We start from the raw sequence: 19,119 nt of genomic DNA, 5'->3' as shown, positions 1-19,119 counted from the left end.
TAGACCCCAGCCCTGGTGACAAAGGAACAACGTTTTGGGATGAATGGGAAACCTGTCCATGATCCAGTCTGATTCAGGGGGAGGAGGAGGCCCCTGTCCCCGGAGGGAGGTCTGCAGGACACAGGAGCTGAGTACCAAGGCCAAGAATGAGCAGAAGTGTGAGGGTGGCACCTGGATGAATTATCCTGAAGGACCGGGTCCCGCCTCCCCGTGCCTGGTCGAGCCCCTGCTCTCCCTGTGCCATGAGATGACAGCACCCTCCGTCTCTCTTCCGGTCCCAGATCCAATGCTGAAGGTAGACGACAGCAACACCCGGATCCTGATCGGCTGCCTGGTGGCCATCATCTTCATCCTCCTGGCTGTCATTGTCACCATCCTCTGGAGGCAGTTCTGGCAGAAAATGCTGGAGAAGGTGAGGATGTGCCCAGGCCGCTGCTACCCCAGGAGCCAAGGGCAAACTGTGAGAGTTTGTGACCAGCTAGGCGCTGGCCGGGGCCACCAGGAAGCCTAGCATGGACAGGCTTGCAGCCAAAGGGGTCAGGAAAGAGTAGGCCAAGCCCACTTCTCATTTTCAGAATGGCGACTTTGGACCCTCCCCCAAAACTCCTTCAGTAGTTGAATCTCAACTCAGGCACCACCCTGGAAATGCTGATTCCCTGGGTGGGGAGAGGGTTGTAGACATGTGCATTGTTAAAATCCTCACCTGAGGATATGTTTTATTGACTTGAGAGAGAGAGGAAGGTGAAGAGAGGGAGATGTGAGAGAGAAACATTGATCAATTGCCTCCTGAACATGCCCTGACCAAGGATCAGACCTAGGTTTGTGCCCTGACCGGGAATCGAACCTGCCACCTTTTGGTGCACGGGGCGATGCTCCAGCCAATGGAGCGTACAACTCGTGCTGGGTGGATGCTCTCGGAGAACCGGTGCCCACGTGGAGGAGACCAGAAGAGGGAACAGGGCACTGTGGGGATGGACTGGAATCTCCCGAGCTCCAGCTGTCAGAGGGAAGTGCTCAGTTCCTTCTGATCTGCTCCACAGTCAGTTTCTGAGATGATTTTAAGGTTTTTCAGGCAGCAGTATTTCACAGAAGAGCGGATATACTTGCTTTCCTCTAGGACCTCTATCATCAGCCTACAAACACTTTACCTAAATTAAAGCTTTCCATTCACACAGTGACTGGAGATTAAAGGGAAGTGCCTTCAGCGAGCTCACCCGTCAGTGTGATGCTGGGACACGGGGCATCTGAAGTCCAGGGAAAGGGCAGCAAAGGGAGGTGGTGGCATTGGTGTGGGTGGACTGAGGTTCACTGGGCAGCTCGAAGCTGATTAGTCTGCTGGACTGAGGGGGAAGGGTCTGTGTTCCCTACTCCAGAGCCATTCTCTCTTTATTTGAACCACACTTGACCACACTTCCATGGCTCTTTCTTCTGAAACCACTGGGGTGTATTCCTGGGCAGGGAGGGGAATGCTGAATTGGAGACTCCCCAGGTACAAAGGAGAGAAAATTTTGCCCTTGACTATTTAACTTGGTCCTTCAAAAAATTCTTTCTACCCTGTATATCTGAGCAAGATAACTCAAGAGGCTCTAGGGTGACACATGGTTTCTCCCTGTGGAAGGAATTCTTTGTGGAGACATTTAAGCGTATACCTCTATTCCCCGAAACGCCACCTAATATAGCTGCAGACTGTAGATGTTTGTAGGCTACTTTTTTTTTACTTTGAAAAATATTTTAAATTTACAGAAAAGTTAGACTACTATAATGAACTTTCACCGAGGTTTACTAACAAAATATTAATATTTTTGCCACATTTGCTTTATCTCTTTGTCTTCCATATAAACAAATGTTTCTGAGCCATTTGAGTTGCAGATATGACATGTTTTACCCTTAATATTTCATGTGTGTCCACCCTTTAAGAGCAGGGTCATATTTGTTATGTGATGATAAGACCAAAACTCAATATCTGACATAAAAATATGTTAAATTCATTGTTTACCATAGAAGAGTTTTTTTTTAAAAAATAGTTTAACAGTTTCTTTTTTTGTTTAATTTATTTTATTGTTGAGAATATTACAGATGTCCCCCATTTCCCCCCCTTTGCCCCTCCCCCCATCTCCCCATCCTAGGCCTTCCCCTGTCTATTGTCTGTGTCCAGGGGCCATGACTAATCTGTACTCCTCAGTCCCTTCACCTTTTTTTTTTTTTTAAAAAAAATATATCTTTATTGATTTTAGAGAGAGGAAAGGAGAGGGAGAGAGAGAGACAGAAACATCAATGATGAGTCATTGATCGGCTGCAGCCTGCAACCCGGGCATGTGCCCTGACCGGGAATTGAACCTTGATTGCCTGGATCCTAGGTCGACGCTCAGCCGCTGAGCCATGCCCGGCCGGGCATCCCTTCATCTTTTTCACCCATCGCCCCAACCCTCTCCCATCTGGCAACTGTTAAAATGTCCTGTGCATCAATGAGTCTGTTTCTGTTCTGCTTGTTTGTTTGTTTTGATTTTTAAATTCATTGTTGATAGATGTGTATTTACTGCCATGTTATTGTTCCTATTCTTGATATTTTTTATCTTTTTTCTTCTTCTTCTCAAAGGAGACCCTTCAACATTTCCTGTAGTACTGGTCTGGGGGTGGTGAACTCCTTTAGCTTTTTCTTATCTGTGAAGCTGTTTATCTGACCTTCAGCTCTAAATGACAGCTTTGCTGGGTAGAGTAATCTTGGTTGTGGGTCTTTGCCTTTCATCACTTTGAATATTTCTTGCCACTCCCTCTGGCCTGCAAAGTTTCTGTGGAGAAATCAGCTGACAGCCTTATGGGAGCTCCCTTGTAGATAACTAACTGCTTTTCTCTTGCTGCTTTTAAGATTCTCTCTTTGTCTTTAACCTTTGGCATTTTAATTATGATGTGTCTTGCCATGGGCCTCTCTGGGTTCCTCTTGTTTGGGTCTCTCTGTGCTTCCTGGGCTTGTAAGTCTATTTCTTTCACCAGGTAGGGAAGTTTTTGGTCATTATTTTTTCAAATAGTTTTTAAATTTCTGGCTCCCTCTCTTCTGGTACCCCTATGATGTGAATATTGGGATGCTTGAAGTTGTCCCAGAGGCTCCTTACACTATCTTCATATTTCTGGATTCTTTTTCTTTTTGCTGTTCTTATTGGGTCTTCTTTGCTTCCTTATATTCCAAATTCTTGATTTGATTCTTGGCATCCTCTACCTCTCCTTTTGATTCCCTGTAAATTATTCTTTTTTAATTTTTATTTTTAACTGATTTCAGAGAAAGGAAGGGAGAAGGAGAGGGAGAGAGATAGAAACATCAATGATGAGAGAGTCATTGATCGGCTGCCCCCTGCATGCTCCCTACTGGAGATCGAGCCCTCAGCCCAGGCATGTGCCCTGACAGGGAATTAAACTGTGATCTCCTGGTTCATGGGTTGATGCTCAAACACTGAGCCATGCTGGCCAGGCTGTAAATTATTCTTTATTTCAGTTGGTGTATCCTTCATTTCTGACTGGTCCTTTTGTGTTGTTGATGTTCTCATTAAGTTTCTTGAAGTTCTCTCCCAATTCCTTGGTTCTCAGTAAGCTTTTTATAACCGTTGTTGTGAGCTCTGTATGTGGTATTTTTCTTCTGTTTCATTTAGTTCTTTTCCTGGAGATTTCTCCTGTTCTTTCCTTTGGGACCTGTTTCTTTGTCTCTGCATTTTGGCTGTTTCCCTGTGTTTGTTTCTATGTATTAGGTATATCTGCTGTGTCTCCTGGTCTTGGTAGAGTGGCTTTGTGTAGTAGGTGTCCTGTAGGGCCCAGCGCTCAGCCTCCCTAGTCACCTGAGCTGGGTGCTCCAGATGTGCCCCTGTGTGAGCTGTGTGTAGGTTACTTTTGATGATGTGCTCAGCATTCTTTCTCTGAGAGATTCAACCATACTTACTGAGTCCCTATAGTGTGCTGGGCTCCAGCTTAGATTTTTGGAATTCTGCCTCAGCAGTGGACCTTCCAGTTCCAGTGACAAAGCAGGCATCTAAGTTTCTCATTGACACCCACAGTGTGAGGTGACTAACCAAATAGTTATATATTCAGATTCTGGCATATTTTTGAAGGAGCAGGCAAGTCACATGAGGTATGATGACAAACAATTATTTGTTTTATTCCAGTATGAGCTGTAATACACCTGGCTATCCCCAGACACCAGGGCTTTCCTTTACCATTCTGTAACCATTTCAATTTTGGTTAATAAAATTGTGGGGGCCTTGCCCTGGCTGCTGTAGCTCAGTAGGTTGGGCATTGTTCTGTGCACCAAAAGGTTGCCAGTTCGATTCTGGGTCAGGGCACATACCAGTGTTGTGGGCTCGATCCCCAGTAGGGGACATGCAGGAGGCAGCCAATTGATGTTTCTCTCTCTCTCCTTTCTTCTCTCTATAAAATCAATAAAAATGTATCTTTAAAAATCATGGGGCCAGAGGGACAAGGTGATTCAGCATGTTGAGTTAGTGAGCATTTAAATTTATGTTTACACCAAATCAAAATAGCACAAGTGGTAGTCAACAGAGGCTACCGTTTAATAGAATGCCGAAAACACTAAGATTGAGCTCTGTGATTGAGACTGATAGGTTCTTAGAGTGTCAGGTAAACATTGTGTATTAGTGCTTCAGGGAATGTTGGTGGCACAGGAATTAGGTCGAATTCTGACTTGAAGAAGTGAGGGACCAGTGTAAGTTTCTACAATGCAGGTACTTGTGGAACCAGACAGCATCCCTACCTGTGTGGTGTGTGTGGTGTTTGAGAGCCTTGAAGAGCCATGCCATCTGGGTAGAGAGTGGGAAAGAGAAGGTTTACGGTCCCCTTCATGCATCAAGCCTCCTCCCTGTCCCTCCCCTCCAGGCTTCCCGGAGGATGCTGGACGATGAAATGACCGTCAGCCTGTCCCTGCCCAGCGAGTCCAGCATGTTCAACAACAACCACTCCCCATCGCCCAGTGAGCAGGAGTCCAACTCCACCTACGACCGCATCTTTCCTCTACGCCCTGACTACCAGGAGCCCTCAAGACTGATCCGCAAACTCCCAGAGTTCCCTCCCGGGGAGGAGGAGCCAGGTGAGGACAGGACAGGGGAGGAGCTGAGGGAGGACCCTGAAGGTGTGTGTGACTGTGCTCCAGGGGAGGAGGAGACAGGTGAGCATGAAACAGTGAGCAGAGAGCTGAGGGAGGAGCCTTGGCCAGAGAGTGAAGGTGTCTCACCCCCCCCCCCCCCCCCCCCCCCCCCCCCCCCCCCCCGGTGTTAGCTGGAGAAGCCCACGCCCTCCCTCTTCCCCTGGCGTCTGCTCTCCTCGCCTGATCTGGGCACCTCTCCTTTGCTCCTGCACAGAGCAGATGTTTACAGGGACCCCATCTCAGAAGTGGAAGCAAAGGAACAAAAGGGGTCACTAAGGTGTTTGCTTCAGGAGAACCTAAACAATCCACCTCATCCAACCTCCTCATTTTACAAAGGAGGAAAGTGCCCAGATAAGGGACTTACCCAACACCAAACATCTTTAGGGGTAAGTCCAGGACTAGAATTTCCCCTGGAGGAGAAAATAAATGATGCTAACCATGCCCTGAATTCCCAGGTTTTCACCACCCCGATGGCCTTTACCTCATTTTCGTTGATTTCTCTTCGGTGGTGATTTGTTGGAATCACACAAGATTTTATTATGAGAATAATGAATTTCTTGGCTTTTCTCAATAAAAGCATTGCTTGGTAAAGCAGTGCTAGTTGACTCACACCCCACTGTTTTTTAAAGAATTGTTGCAGAGTGACATCAGAAGGGCTTCTGGGGTCATCGCTGAGGCTCAGAGCAGCCTTCCTGTGAGGTCAGCAACCCACATCAGCAGACAGGGACACAATGCTCAGGAGAGAGGTATGGACAGGCAGACAGACGACCTAGAGGAGTGGAAGCTTTCCAGGGGCCGTTTGAGGGAAGAAAGGAAACTCACATGTGTTTATACTCAGGAGATGCTGACATTGAAGGGGCACACTGGCCTTGGGATTTTACAGACAGCAGGAATAAAGGGTAAAAACAAAATTATTTCCTAGACTGGGGTAATTTACCTAGTTTCTGAAGTCTAAAACTTTCCCCCTCATATTTTAATGATTTTTTAAAGTTAGGAAGTATCTTAAACTAGACCATATAAACTTAATCAGAAAGCTTTCCAATACCTAAATAGGTTATTAAGTCAGTGGTGGTGTCTCACAATGAAAGAAATATGCTATCAGATCTTTAGCCTTTCATACTCCTACCTGACATGTCACAAACCTCCCTGTAATGGCTCCACCCAAGGCCATCCAAGGACATGCTCATGGTCCTGTGGTCTGAGAAGGAAGGAGAGGCAGAATGATGGCCTGTACTCTGAAGGCCATGAGGAAGTCTCAGGAAGAGTCAAGCAGAAATGTGTGGGGTAGGTGACTTGGGGACGTGCTCCAGCCCTCTGTCTCTCAGGCGTCTGACCCTGAAGAGATGCTAAAGCCCCCTCGAATGAGACCACTGCCTTGTCTTCCAGGCTGCAGCGGCCTTGTGAAGCCAGTCCAGCCCAGTGGGCCGGAGGGTGTGCCCCACTACGCAGAGGCTGACATTGTGAACCTCCAGGGGGTGACCGGAGGCAACACCTACTCTGTGCCTGCCCTCACTATGGACCTGCTCTCAGGAAAGGACGTGGCCGTGGAAGAGTTCCCCAGGAGACTCCTAACTTTCCAGGAGAAGCTGGGAGAAGGCCAGTTTGGGGAGGTGAGTGGACTCTGAGGGGGGCATCCAGTCCTTGGTGGCTGAATAAAAGTGACCAGGAGAACAGAGTGTCCCTTCACAGTGGACTTGCCTGCGGATGTCTCCTCCATGTGCCTCTCCCCATGTTCCCTTGGGAAGACTAGTGTTGTGTCCAGCACATCTTTGCCAGGTTCCAGTGGAGTTCCTGGGTTTCCTTGGGATTTTAAAGCAGGCAAGTGACTATGCTTTGCAGAAATCCTGAAAACATTCAATATTTTCCCATTTTTTACAATGGATTATACAAAGAGTGGGGACCCATAAAATGTGATCATCTTTTATAAACTGCCCAAGACCCTGCTGCTTCAGAGCCACTGTTTTCCCCTTTTCGTGGAAGCTATGTGTGAAAGGGTCAAACAGAATCCCCCCAGCCTTGGTCCCTGAATCCGCTACTAGAGCCTGAATCATTGACTTAGATGAGGGGGAACAGTCCCCTCAGTGGACTCAGAGTCAGGCCTGTGATACTGGCCCATCCCTCCTACAGCAGTCATGAGCCTCCTGAGAACTCAGAGCAGTGGCTGAATTTGCACTGGGAGTTTTTGTTCTGCCATCCACACTCCAGTGTAACACGTGGTTTAATGGGAAAGTGTGGTTGGTTTTCAGGTGAACCCCATGCTCATGCCTTGGGTAGGTTTGGTGTTGCAGAAGGTGCAGGAGGTCGTGGCATCTGTCCCTGGTGTCATATGATCTCTTCCTGTCCTCTGAGTGAAAGATGCAGGCTCATTACACTGTCTGTAAGAATAAGCCGCACGTGTGATGCTAACCCCATGTAAGGGATTCAGAGGAAAAGTGCAAGCATCTCACAGTGATCCCTGCTGCAGTGAAAAACCATGCTGCAGCTCCATGCTGTAATGAAACACTGCTGCAGCTCCATGCTGTAATGAAACACTGTGCTGCAGCTCCATGCTGAAGGAAACACTGTGCTGCAGCTCCATGCTGAAGGAAACACTGTGCTGCAGCTCCATGCTGAAGGAAACACTGTGCTGCAGCTCCATGCTGAAGGAAACACTGTGCTGCAGCTCCATGCTGTAATGAAACACTGTGCTGCAGCTCCATGCTGAAGGAAACACTGTGCTGCAGCTCCATGCTGTAATGAAACACTGTGCTGCAGCTCCATGCTGAAGGAAACACTGTGCTGCAGCTCCATGCTGAAGGAAACACTGTGCTGCAGCTCCATGCTGTAATGAAACACTGTGCCGCAGCTCCATGCTGTAATGAAACACTGTGCTGCAGCTCCATGCTGAAGGAAACACTGTGCTGCAGCTCCATGCTGAAGGAAACACTGTGCTGCAGCTCCATGCTGAAGGAAACACTGTGCTGCAGCTCCATGCTGTAATGAAACACTGTGCTGCAGCTCCATGCTGTAATGAAACACTGTGCTGCAGCTCCATGCTGACGGAAACACTGTGCTGCAGCTCCATGCTGACGGAAACACTGTGCTGCAGCTCCATGCTGAAGGAAACACTGTGCTGCAGCTCCATGCTGTAATGAAACACTGTGCCGCAGCTCCATGCTGTAATGAAACACTGTGCTGCAGCTCCATGCTGTAATGAAACACTGTGCTGCAGCTCCATGCTGTAATGAAACACTGTGCTGCAGCTCCATGCTGTAATGAAACACTGTGCTGCAGCTCCATGCTGACGGAAACACTGTGCTGCAGCTCCATGCTGACGGAAACACTGTGCCGCAGCTCCATGCTGAAGGAAACACTGTGCCGCAGCTCCATGCTGTAATGAAACACTGTGCCGCAGCTCCATGCTGTAATGAAACACTGTGCCGCAGCTCCATGCTGTAATGAAACACTGTGCCGCAGCTCCATGCTGTAATGAAACACTGTGCTGCAGCTCCATGCTGACGGAAACACTGTGCTGCAGCTCCATGCTGTAATGAAACACTGTGCCGCAGCTCCATGCTGTAATGAAACACTGTGCTGCAGCTCCATGCTGAAGGAAACACTGTGCTGCAGCTCCATGCTGAAGGAAACACTGTGCTGCAGCTCCATGCTGAAGGAAACACTGTGCTGCAGCTCCATGCTGAAGGAAACACTGTGCTGCAGCTCCATGCTGAAGGAAACACTGTGCTGCAGCTCCATGCTGAAGGAAACACTGTGCTGCAGCTCCATGCTGAAGGAAACACTGTGCTGCATGATCTATTAATTCATGCAGGTAATGTTCTGATCAATGGGTACTTCCTTCATAAAGCAGTCACATGTCTTATTTTTTTTTTATCAGTTATTTGAATCACAGATGTGTCACACTTACCTTCCATGTGTCTCTGGTTGCTTGATGTCATTGGTAAGGGGTAATTCATCCCTAGGTGGGGCTCCTTGGAGGCTGAGAACTTTTGGAGAAGCGGTAATGCTGAGACACGTGCCTTTTATCTAGGTCCATCTCTGTGAAGTGGAGGGAATGGAAAAGTTGAAAGACAAAGGTTTTGCCCTCGATGTCAATGCCAGCCAGCCTGTCCTGGTGGCCGTGAAAATGCTCCGGGCAGATGCCAACAAGAATGCCAGGTCTGTGGTCTGCATTTTGAGTTTTCCTTTGTGTGCTGCGTCCTCCGATCGGGATGCTACCGGAAGCTTCTGAGCAGCCTTTTGTCTGGAGAGGGGCAGGTCTGTGGGCCGCCTCTGTTTCCGTGATTACACTGTATCTTCTGCGGGGCCAGCATCCTCACTTTGTTCTTCATCTCCCTCAAACACAAACACACATTTCCCACTGGACTTGCTACCTGTTCACTGCCTGACCATCGGCAAGGCCCAAATATCCCGCCCCACCCAAGCCGTCGCCCGCAGAGTGCTCCTGAGGCCCTCCCTCTCGGCCCTTCCAACTCCACTTACTCCCCGACCCTGGCTTCTCTTTCATGCTCCTTTTCTTCTGTGTCCAGCAGCCCCGCAATGAGCAGCTACCTCCACTTGGCAAAGCACCCATGGCCCTCAAAGCGAAAGGCTCCACAGCCCTTTGGCTGTTTCCCCGTGGGACCCTCCCCTCCATAGATGGCAGCCCCAGACGCGTCCCTGGCCCGCAGCCTTTCCATCCCGGGACGGTGAGCTCCCCTCACCGGGAGGCGCAGCCAGAAGCTGTTGTTCGTCCCTGACAAGGCTCCATCTGGGGGCCGTGTGCTTCCCCACTTGTGTTGGCTGCTTCCTCTCGCTGAGACTCGGAGTGGGAAAGGCTCCTGTCCCTCCTCCAGATCTCCTGAACTGCAAACGCCGCATGGGCTGCGTGGAAAGTCTGCAAGCGCAGGATGTGGGATGGGAGGAAAAGCCAGGGGGCGGGACCGAGAAGGTCTGGAGTCTGACTGAGAGCTCCTGTTAGGATGTTAGCAGGAGAGACGGGACATCCTGGGGCCTCACGGCGGGGGGGGATGCCCAGTGTTACTCTGGGCAAGTGACCACTGTTTTGCTTGGTGTGTTGGCATCCCTCCTCCTGTGTCCTTTCCTGCTGAGCAGTGGTGGACGGCCTGGGCTCTGGCCCCTCTCGAGCCATGGGGACCCCTGTTGGGGTGGATGTACCTGATGTGGTTTGGGGGTTCCACTGATAGAGCTTTCCTAGAAAACTCCCAGGAGACTTAACCGATCTACTCCAGCAATTTGGGGAATGTGGGCTGGTGGTCTCACCCACCCAAATATTGTTACTGGAAAGGTTGTAGCCATTTTGTGACTCAAGGGGTGGCTGTCACCAAATACACAACAATTACTAGTTTTGGCCAAGTGAGTGCTTTTTTAAAATGACCCCCTGTTGCCACTATAACCGTTAGCAGCTCTGTGTTGAATGTGGGGACTGACAGCTGCTGGTTCCCTCATTAAGAAAAGCCAGTAGAAAATTATCAGATAAATTTGAGGGTTTCTTTGCTTTGTTAATAGAGTGTTTCAGGGCTTTTTAAACGGGTGGCCTTCCAGTGAAGATTTCCACTTTGCAGGGCAGCTCTGGGCAGTGGATATGACTCAGCCCATGCTGTTCACTCTCCGGGTGGCAGGCCTTTGGTTGGGTGCAGGAATGCCAAAGCACCTAGGTCACGGCTCTTGTTCTCGGAAAGGTGACAGTGTGAGAGGAGGCCTGGTACTGCAAGGTGTGCAGAGTGAGACAGCCTGGGGGCCAGTCCTCAGCCCTCTCCAGGGTCTCCCAGGGATGGGTCCTGGTGTGATGGGAGGGTGAGGCTGGGCTGGGCCCCTTTTTCTTGTGATCCTGACTCTGGCCACCTCTGGGTTAATCTGTGTGTGTTCCTCCAAAGGACTGATTTTCTTAAGGAGATAAAGATCATGTCCCGGCTCAAGGACGCCAACATCATCCGTCTCTTAGCCGTGTGCATCGCCGAGGACCCTCTGTGCATGATCACCGAATACATGGAGAACGGAGACCTCAACCAGTTCCTGTCCCGCCACGAGCCCCCCAGCTCCGCCCCCAGCGAGGCGCCCACTGTCAGGTAAATGGCCGGTGCCCCTCCTCTGCATGCGTTTCTGACATTAACCTGCGTCTGCAGATGGGGAGCAATGGACCCTACAGCTCGCTGTGCTCCTCACAGAGGGGCTGCAGAGGTCCCCGAAGAGCAGAGCGCGCTGTGGGGGCTCGGCACTCGGTGGAGCCCGCTGTGGAGCGTGCACCTGCTGTGGCCCCCTGTGTCCACAGGAGACTTTCTCTCCTTGTGTTTCCTCAGTTATGCCAACCTGAAGTTCATGGCCACTCAGATCGCCTCTGGCATGAAGTACCTGTCCTCCCTTAATTTTGTGCACCGAGACCTGGCCACGCGGAACTGCCTGGTGGGCAAGAACTACACCATCAAGATCGCCGACTTTGGGATGAGCCGGAATCTGTACAGCGGGGACTATTACCGCATCCAGGGCCGGGCCGTGCTGCCCATCCGCTGGATGTCCTGGGAGAGCATCCTGCTGGTGAGCGCGGGTGCAGGCTCCTAGGTGCCGCGGGTGCGCTGGGGGGAGTGGCGGGTCGGGACGGCCCGAGACAGCGGAGACAAACGGGCTTGGGTGTCTGCTCTGACCGGTGGTCCTCTCTGAGTGCTAACTGTTACTTTCTAGCACTGGCCTCTTTCTGCTGGTACACCCATCATGATAAGGCATTCACTATTTTTTTTCCTCTCCCCTTTCCACATACTAATGGTGTTAATTAGTTTAGGGTACTAAAACATCATTTAAAAAAATGTTATCCACATGAAATAGTTTTTTTCTGTATTAATTTCATAACCATATTTCTAATTAATTATTTACACTGATCTCTATATTTTTATTTTAATGATTATCATTTACTTTTTATTTTATGTTCACCACTCTTTGCTTTATAACTTTTATAACTTTTATTCGGCTCTTGGTCTTCTGGACCACGGGTGGATAAGAGACATTTTTTTCCAAATGTCATTTCTTCTTACCACGGGATGGCTGACAGCCCTGCCCCTTTCACCCGTGTCCAAGGGGAGCAGCCCTGAGCTGAGACCTGAGGATGGTGTCAGAACAATGTCCTGGTGTCCTTTCAGCTCTCCCATGCGGTGTGACAGTTTCAGTGCTCCTGGCCCTCAGTGGGGGGAGGGTGTAGCTCCAGGTTATGAAACCCTAACCTGTTCCTGTGCACACAGGTGATTCTGATTTTCTCTCCTTGTTCTGATTGAAACAGGGCAAGTTCACTACAGCCAGCGATGTGTGGGCCTTTGGGGTGACCCTGTGGGAGATGTTTACCTTTTGCCAGGAGCAGCCCTATTCCCAGCTGTCTGATGAACAGGTCATCGAGAATACCGGGGAGTTCTTCCGAGACCAAGGGAGGCAGGTGAGGGCTGTGGGGATGGTGCTCTTGAAGGAGAGAGGCTGGCCCTGTCTTGGCAGGACAGGGTGGGCTGGAAGACGGGCCACCTGCGTGAAGACCTTTGTCACTGAATATACAGATAACATGAAAGACCAGGCTCCTCCCCAGGCACCCACTCTGCTTCTGTGTCAACCTGGGGTTACTGGGGGCAGGAGGTGGTCACATCAGGCTCTTCTCCAGCTTAGACATCCCAGCAAATAAAATCCTCTCGCTCACGGTTGACCCATTTCCTGATCTAGACTGTGAGGTTTGTCTCCCTGGGTGAAAAAGTGAAAGTGAAAAAGCGATTTATTAGCATTCATTAAAAGCTTGGTTTGGACCGTCTAGCAATGTTTCTAGACTTACATGTCCAGAAACAATCAGGTGTACCCTGGACTTCCCACTCCTGGCATGTACCGCTGGACCCAGCTCTTGTGGACACGCTGAGTTTCCAAGCTCACAGGGTCCCAGTTCCTGGCCAAGATGCTCTAGCATTTGTTTGGCTGACTCAGTTAATTTCCTGTGAGATGTGGGATTAAAGCTTGCTGGTGGCAGAAGCCCTGAGCCTCCCCAACATGGCCTGGCTGCAGCGCACCCTTGGAGTGTGGCACATAAAACCAGAAAATGACAAAAGCTGGGGAGAGGGAAAAGTCTCTTGCAGAAAATGAAAAATGGAGCCCAAATAGACAAGCCACCGAAGGACAAGGGGGGCAGGGGAGAGAATGCAGCATGAAGGGTGGAAACAAGGGGGGCCTGGGATTTGAGTTTATCTTGAGACTGTGGCCATGTGGCAGCAGGGGATCTAGATCATCTTCTTTGGTTAGGAGGTAATGGATTTCTTCCCATGGCAAAGGGCAGAGCTACCCATGGGCAGGGGAAAGAGATGGGCCAGGAGGAATGTTGTCACCTGGTCTGAAGCAGTGCAGCCACCAGGCTGACATCTTGAGAATCTGTGGCCAACTGAGAGCGACGTGTTCAGTTGGAAAATGCAATCTTATTTATCATACCAGTGGTTCTAATTTGAGTATATCCTGGACTTACAGACGAAGGGAGGGAGGTGGTAAACCTTTTGTTCTTTCTCAGCGTATTCTTCTGGGACTGAAATCCCACAGGGGAAAATATGTCCTTGAGGCAGAATTGGGGCTCTAACCCTCAGTGGAAGCCAGGCTGCAGCCCCACAGGCCCAGTCTACTTGCGAGTCAAATGCTCCGGCTAGGCCATAGCTTTGATTTGGGACTAAATGTTCCAAATTAATTATGCAAATTTTATGCTATTCAGCTTCACAATAAAAGTTTTCTCACTTAATAGAGTTTTAATTTCTAATAATCTCTGGGATTTAGTTTTTTACTCATTTTTAAATATTCTGTGCAAAAGGATCCACCATTTTCACCTTCATTAAATACAGTCAGTGAACCTAGCGTACTCTGACCAAGTACCAAACGGTCAAGCAGTGAAGTCAAATATTGGACCGAAGCCTAGGCCATGGTCACATATCACCGTTGTGCAGAGTAAGCTCCTCACCTCTAAGCACAAATTTAAATTTTCAATAAAAATTTATTAAATTTGCCCTGGCACTGTGGCTCAGTTGTTTGGGTGTTGCCCTGTGTACTGAAGGGTTGCTGGTTCGATTCCCGGTCAGGGCACATGCCCCAGTTGTGGGCTCCATCCCCAGTACCGGGCGTGCAGGAGGCAGCTGATGGTTGTTTCTCTCTCATCAATGTTTCTATCTCTCTATCCCTCTCCCTTCCTCTCGCTCTAAAGTCAATAAAAAATATATTAAATAAACATTTAACACCTGAACTTATTAAACACAATTTATTAAATTTATATTTTATTTTATTACATTTTATTATATAAATATTATGTATCTTTCCAATTTATATTTTATTGCTATAAATTTTATTATTAGAATTTCAGTATTCAAATTTTAAAAGCCTGGTCTTAGAGTGTGGTGCAGCTGTCTCCACTTCAGCTGCTAGGTGGGCGCTGTGGCCACTAGACTGCACCCATGATCTAGTTCTATTCCCAGTGGCACAGTTGATTGAACAAAGTGGATATAATTCAGAAGAAAACCCCAGTGGCATGAATTCTAGAAGGAAATACGTAGGGTCCATAGCTTAGGCAAACCTGAAATCCTTTGTATTCAGTTGAAAGTGCTTGAAAGTCTATAGCAATAATTTCAGTACTTAAAAGAAATTCATTTACATTTTAATTTTCAATTTATCATGACAAATTGTGAAGAATTTCCAGAGAGCACTTTTCTTGGAAGCTCATGGTCTAAGCAAATGGACTAGGGGTTCTAACCACTTGATCTCCAGTCTGAGGTGTCTTTTTGCTTCTGGGTCACCTTTGGCTTGATGGTAAGGACCCCAGAATGGCCCCTCCAGGAACCCTGCTGCAGAGACGAAGAACAGACAGGGGGAGGAACGGGGCTGACGTGCTTTCGACTCCTGACTCAGTGATCATGTTCAAGATGCTGGGACCGAGCAAATCAATAGATGGTGCAGCAACTCTTCCTTACCTCCCTTTCTGTAATATTCTCTTCTTTTGTTTATTTTTGTTTCCAAGGTTTACCTCCCCCAGCCCGCCATCTGCCCTGACTCCGTGTACAAGCTGATGCTGAGCTGCTGGAGGAGGGACACCAAGCATAGGCCCTCTTTCCAGGAAATCCACATTCTGCTCCTCCAGCAGGCGGATGAGTGATGTGTCCACGCCTGTGACACTGCAAAGGCCCAGGTCCTCATCACAGGAGCCACCACTCACCACGCCCAAGCCACCCCCTGGATGCTGAGGGCACGCGAGACAGGCTCGTTTGCTTTTCTCCTTCTGTCTCTCATCTCCCATCACTCCACCCCACTCTCCATCCCTGACCCATATATACTTTTTTTTTTTACATTAAAGAACTAGAAAAGAAAAAAAAAAGCCTAGGGCAGATAAGATCCAGTAAAGAAATCTTCATTGATATACCAAAGTGTTGGATAACAAAGGCTAGATAATTTATAAAGGTTAAATATGCTTGTGTTTATAAATGTGCAGATTCTACAGTGTTTTTCCATGTTGCCTTAAAAAAATAGTTTCAGAAAAACCCCCCTAAACCTGAAGAATATTAATGTCTTAGGAAACCTGAAATTAGCCTTAGGGAAAACGCTTGGCCAGCATGGAGACTTGGATGAAATGGTTTCAGTAATTAACCACAGATGGTTATGTTTCCTAATTTGGACTCTGGACTTGTCCCACGCTCTGAGTTTCTCTCCCTGTCAAAGTAGCTGACACCTGCTTGACCCCCCCCTTCCTGGAATAGGTGTTTTGTTCATTCGTGGGCAGGGGCCAGGGTTGAGGCCTACGTACCTAAGAATACAGATTGTGTAGGAGAGAATGTCTGCTGCATGGCAGTGTGAAGGGGAATCGTCATTTGCAAAAACAAATGTACCTCAGGCGTGGAAGGATTCTTCAGCAGGGAGAGGACACAGAAAAGAGGCCTGTGGGGGACACGTAGCAGGTGTGCTACTCATTTCTGCAGAGGGGCCTCCTCTTTATCTTGTTCAGACATTTCCAAGTGTGTGTCTTCATAAGGGCCTGATTTCGAATCTGTAAAAACTGGTGCTTCGACAGTTATGTCTCGGGCCCGCTGGTTCATCGTCACAGCTGCCCTCTGTGGCGCTTCTGGGCTGGGGTTGAATTTCTCAAGCGTGGGCAACAGGGCACAGTGTCTGAATGTTTCAAAGCGTTGACCTAGGGCCAGCGAGGGGACGCTACAAGGAGACGGATGCCCACCCTTTACTGGGGACATACAGGGCGAATGTCCTGCCTCCGGAGGTGGGGTCCTCTGTCAGGCAGGCTGAAGAACCAGGGGAGACAGGCATAGGCTGGGACTCGAAGTGGTGTGTGAGATGGTGTTGGGTGGCCTCCTGGACAGGTTGAGCGTGAGGGAGCTGTCATCCACTGGGATGGCTTAGTAGACACGGGTGCCCTGGAGACCCTGTGAGCAGCAGAGAAGGAAGAGGGAGGCAGGCTTCAGAATTCGTGGGGACAGATACCTGGTCAATCAGAGCTTCCAGGCTCCCCCATTCCATGAACCCTCAGATTCAGTGGGGAGCAGGGAAAGGAATCCCCAATTCCTGCTGAGGAGACACAAGAAAAGATGGCAGAGGAAACAGCCCAGGCTTAGGGGGAGCAGCTTGACCCTGGGGTCCCCTCTGTCGCCCTCCCTTGGTCCCTCCACAGCCTCTGAGGAGCTCGAATGTCCCCTGTTAGCCCTCAGCACTGCCCCAGGCCACACAGAAGCACGACCCCCACCCGGAACTCTCCGCAGGCCCTCTTCCTCCCTCTCCTCTCGAGTCCTGGGACTTGGTCTCAGTCTCTCCCAGGACGAACTGGAGGCTCAGGGGCTGGGAGTCAGGACGGCATCGCCTTGGGAGCTCAACCCATTTCTGCTTTGAACCAAGAGTGTCAAACCCTGGACAGTCTCTTTGCCATCTGGTCTTGGCTTTCCTGCTCGGTCAGACGAGGACAGTGCACTAGGTGGCTGTGAAGTCTCTTCCAGGTGTGATACGTCCAGAGCTTGCTGGAAACCTGGATCCCCAGCTGACGCAGACGCGGTCACCTGCTCATCTCCTGCCAGGGAATCGTGGCCAGGAAAGGAGGCCGTGCAGGGAAGCCACTCCAGTAGGACTAGTAACGCCCGCCCCGTGTGGGCCATTTGGAGGTTCGCCACGTGCTCCCAAGCCCATGATCTCCTTTGATGTCATGCTCCCCTGCACCTTGAGACCTGCCACTATGCTCTCAAGGTCAGTGTTAACATCATGTACTATTGAGAGTTCTCCAGAGAAACAGAGCTAACAGAAGATACACACACATATACTTCTGATTTATTATAGGGAGTAGGCTCACGTAATCAATTAGGGGCTGAGCCCGAGACCAGGAGAGCTGGCTGTGTGCCTCTAAGGGCCGACCGGCAGGGAGGCAAGTCCAGTCGAGGGAGGAGACCCAGGTGTCAGCTCAGTTGCAGGCAGGAGCAAACTCCTGTCCTATTTTTCTTCTATGTGGGCCCTCATTGAAGCGGGTGAGGCCCCCCACCCTGGTCAAGGCCCTCTGCCTATTCAGTGCAACAATTCACATCTAATCTCATCAGGAAACAGCTCACAGACAAACCGGAATAGCATTTAATCTGGCACAACATGAAGTCAATCATCACTTTCTCTAGAAGTTCGGGGACTGGACTGCGTGTCCTTGGCAGGGCCGCAGCCGGCCAGGCCCTGTAGGTGCAAGAGAGGGTCTATGTCCCTCCTTCGTGCAGCGTTTCTCCACGTGCTTCGATGCACTGCATTTCACTATCCCACAGAAAACAGTCATATTTAAGACAAACTTAGTGTGTCCGGATTCTCCCGGGCTTGAGGCAGAGAGGCCATCAGTTCCCAGTCGCTGGCCAGCCCTGTTGTCGCCTACTGCTGACCTTGCTGGGCTGAGGAAGGCAGGGCCCTGTCCGCTTTGCAGTAAGTCACCCGCCCCATGCTGTACGTGGAATGTTTTACCTCCAGGTGTGGCTCTGGGGCCAGACTGAAACGTATGTGCAGGCTGGTCACTGTGCTGTGCGCTGGGCCCTGCTCTGGATGCGCCGCTCGGACGCATGCCCAGGCTCCTGGGCTCGGAAACCAGGGGACTGGAGGAGCCCAGCGGGGATGCGGCTTTACCCTGGGCAGGATCACACGCAGGTGCCCGAGACTGTGACAGCTGAGCACGGAAGGGGGTGCCGGCGATGAAGGGCCGTGCATGTGGCTGAACTGGAGGCGGGCGCGCAGGAAGAGGCTGCGGGAGGGGGCCAGGCCGCGCGCCGGACAGCATGGGCACGGTCGAGATTCTGTTCTAGAGACTGGGCAGGAAAGGTACGTGTCGTGAGGATGAAAGGTGGGTATGTGTGGAGAGAGAAGGGATTCTGGATGATGGAGAGTAAAAATATTGATGAGAAAATGAGACACGGGGGGCAGTGCAGGAAACAGACGGGAGCTTTGCAGGGTTTCAGAAGGAGCAAGTTCCTCAGGGACACGTGGCACGCGGGCCCAGCAGGGAGCGCCTTTCATTTCAGAGGAAGCAGGTGACGGACAAGAGGTCTGAGTACCTCGTGTCCCCAAGCTGAGAAGCAATCAGCCCCTCCTGCCCTGGACCTGGTTTTCCAAGAGCTGCCTTAGATGCAGACCTGGACATGGGGAGTTTGCAGAGCTTCACCAGGCTTTGTGTCCTGTCTCCCGCCTCTGTTAATGGGATCACTGCTGGGCCCAGAAATGCCACAGAAACAGGGATTGAGTTAGGTCGACTCAATCTTGTTTGACACCTTCACAGAGGTGGGTGCCATCGGGAGCCCTCTATGGTTCTCACCCCATCGCGGCTCCCCGCAGGGAAGTGGAGCTCAGCCACGTGTTCTGGGGAAAAGTAGAACAGAAGGGGAGTGTCCGAAGAGGAAAGAGGAAGAGGTTCCAAAGAAATATTCTAAAACAGAATAGCATCTGTTTTGCCCAAAACTACAAAAAAAAAAAAAAAAAAAAAAGAAGAA

General features: G+C 49.9%; 1 protein-coding gene across 1 annotated transcript in view; it reads left to right on the top strand.

The window, feature by feature from the left end:
• DDR2 (discoidin domain receptor tyrosine kinase 2) overlaps positions 1-19,119 on the top strand; it is a 77,471-nt gene extending 58,352 nt beyond the window's left edge. The window contains exons 10-17 of the mRNA XM_081121852.1: positions 282-412; positions 4,876-5,086; positions 6,530-6,753; positions 9,171-9,298; positions 11,017-11,208; positions 11,440-11,674; positions 12,408-12,557; positions 15,141-19,119. Of these exons, the coding sequence (XP_080977978.1) occupies positions 282-412; positions 4,876-5,086; positions 6,530-6,753; positions 9,171-9,298; positions 11,017-11,208; positions 11,440-11,674; positions 12,408-12,557; positions 15,141-15,275 (1,406 nt within the window). The 3' untranslated portion in view covers positions 15,276-19,119. The remainder of the gene's footprint in view (positions 1-281; positions 413-4,875; positions 5,087-6,529; positions 6,754-9,170; positions 9,299-11,016; positions 11,209-11,439; positions 11,675-12,407; positions 12,558-15,140) is intronic.

Source organism: Miniopterus schreibersii (genome assembly GCF_964146895.1).
Source record: "Miniopterus schreibersii genome assembly, chromosome: 19".
NCBI classification, from domain to species: domain Eukaryota; kingdom Metazoa; phylum Chordata; class Mammalia; order Chiroptera; family Miniopteridae; genus Miniopterus; species Miniopterus schreibersii.
Note: the sequence above shows the minus strand (reverse complement) of the source record. Positions and strands in the feature narration are given on the sequence as shown.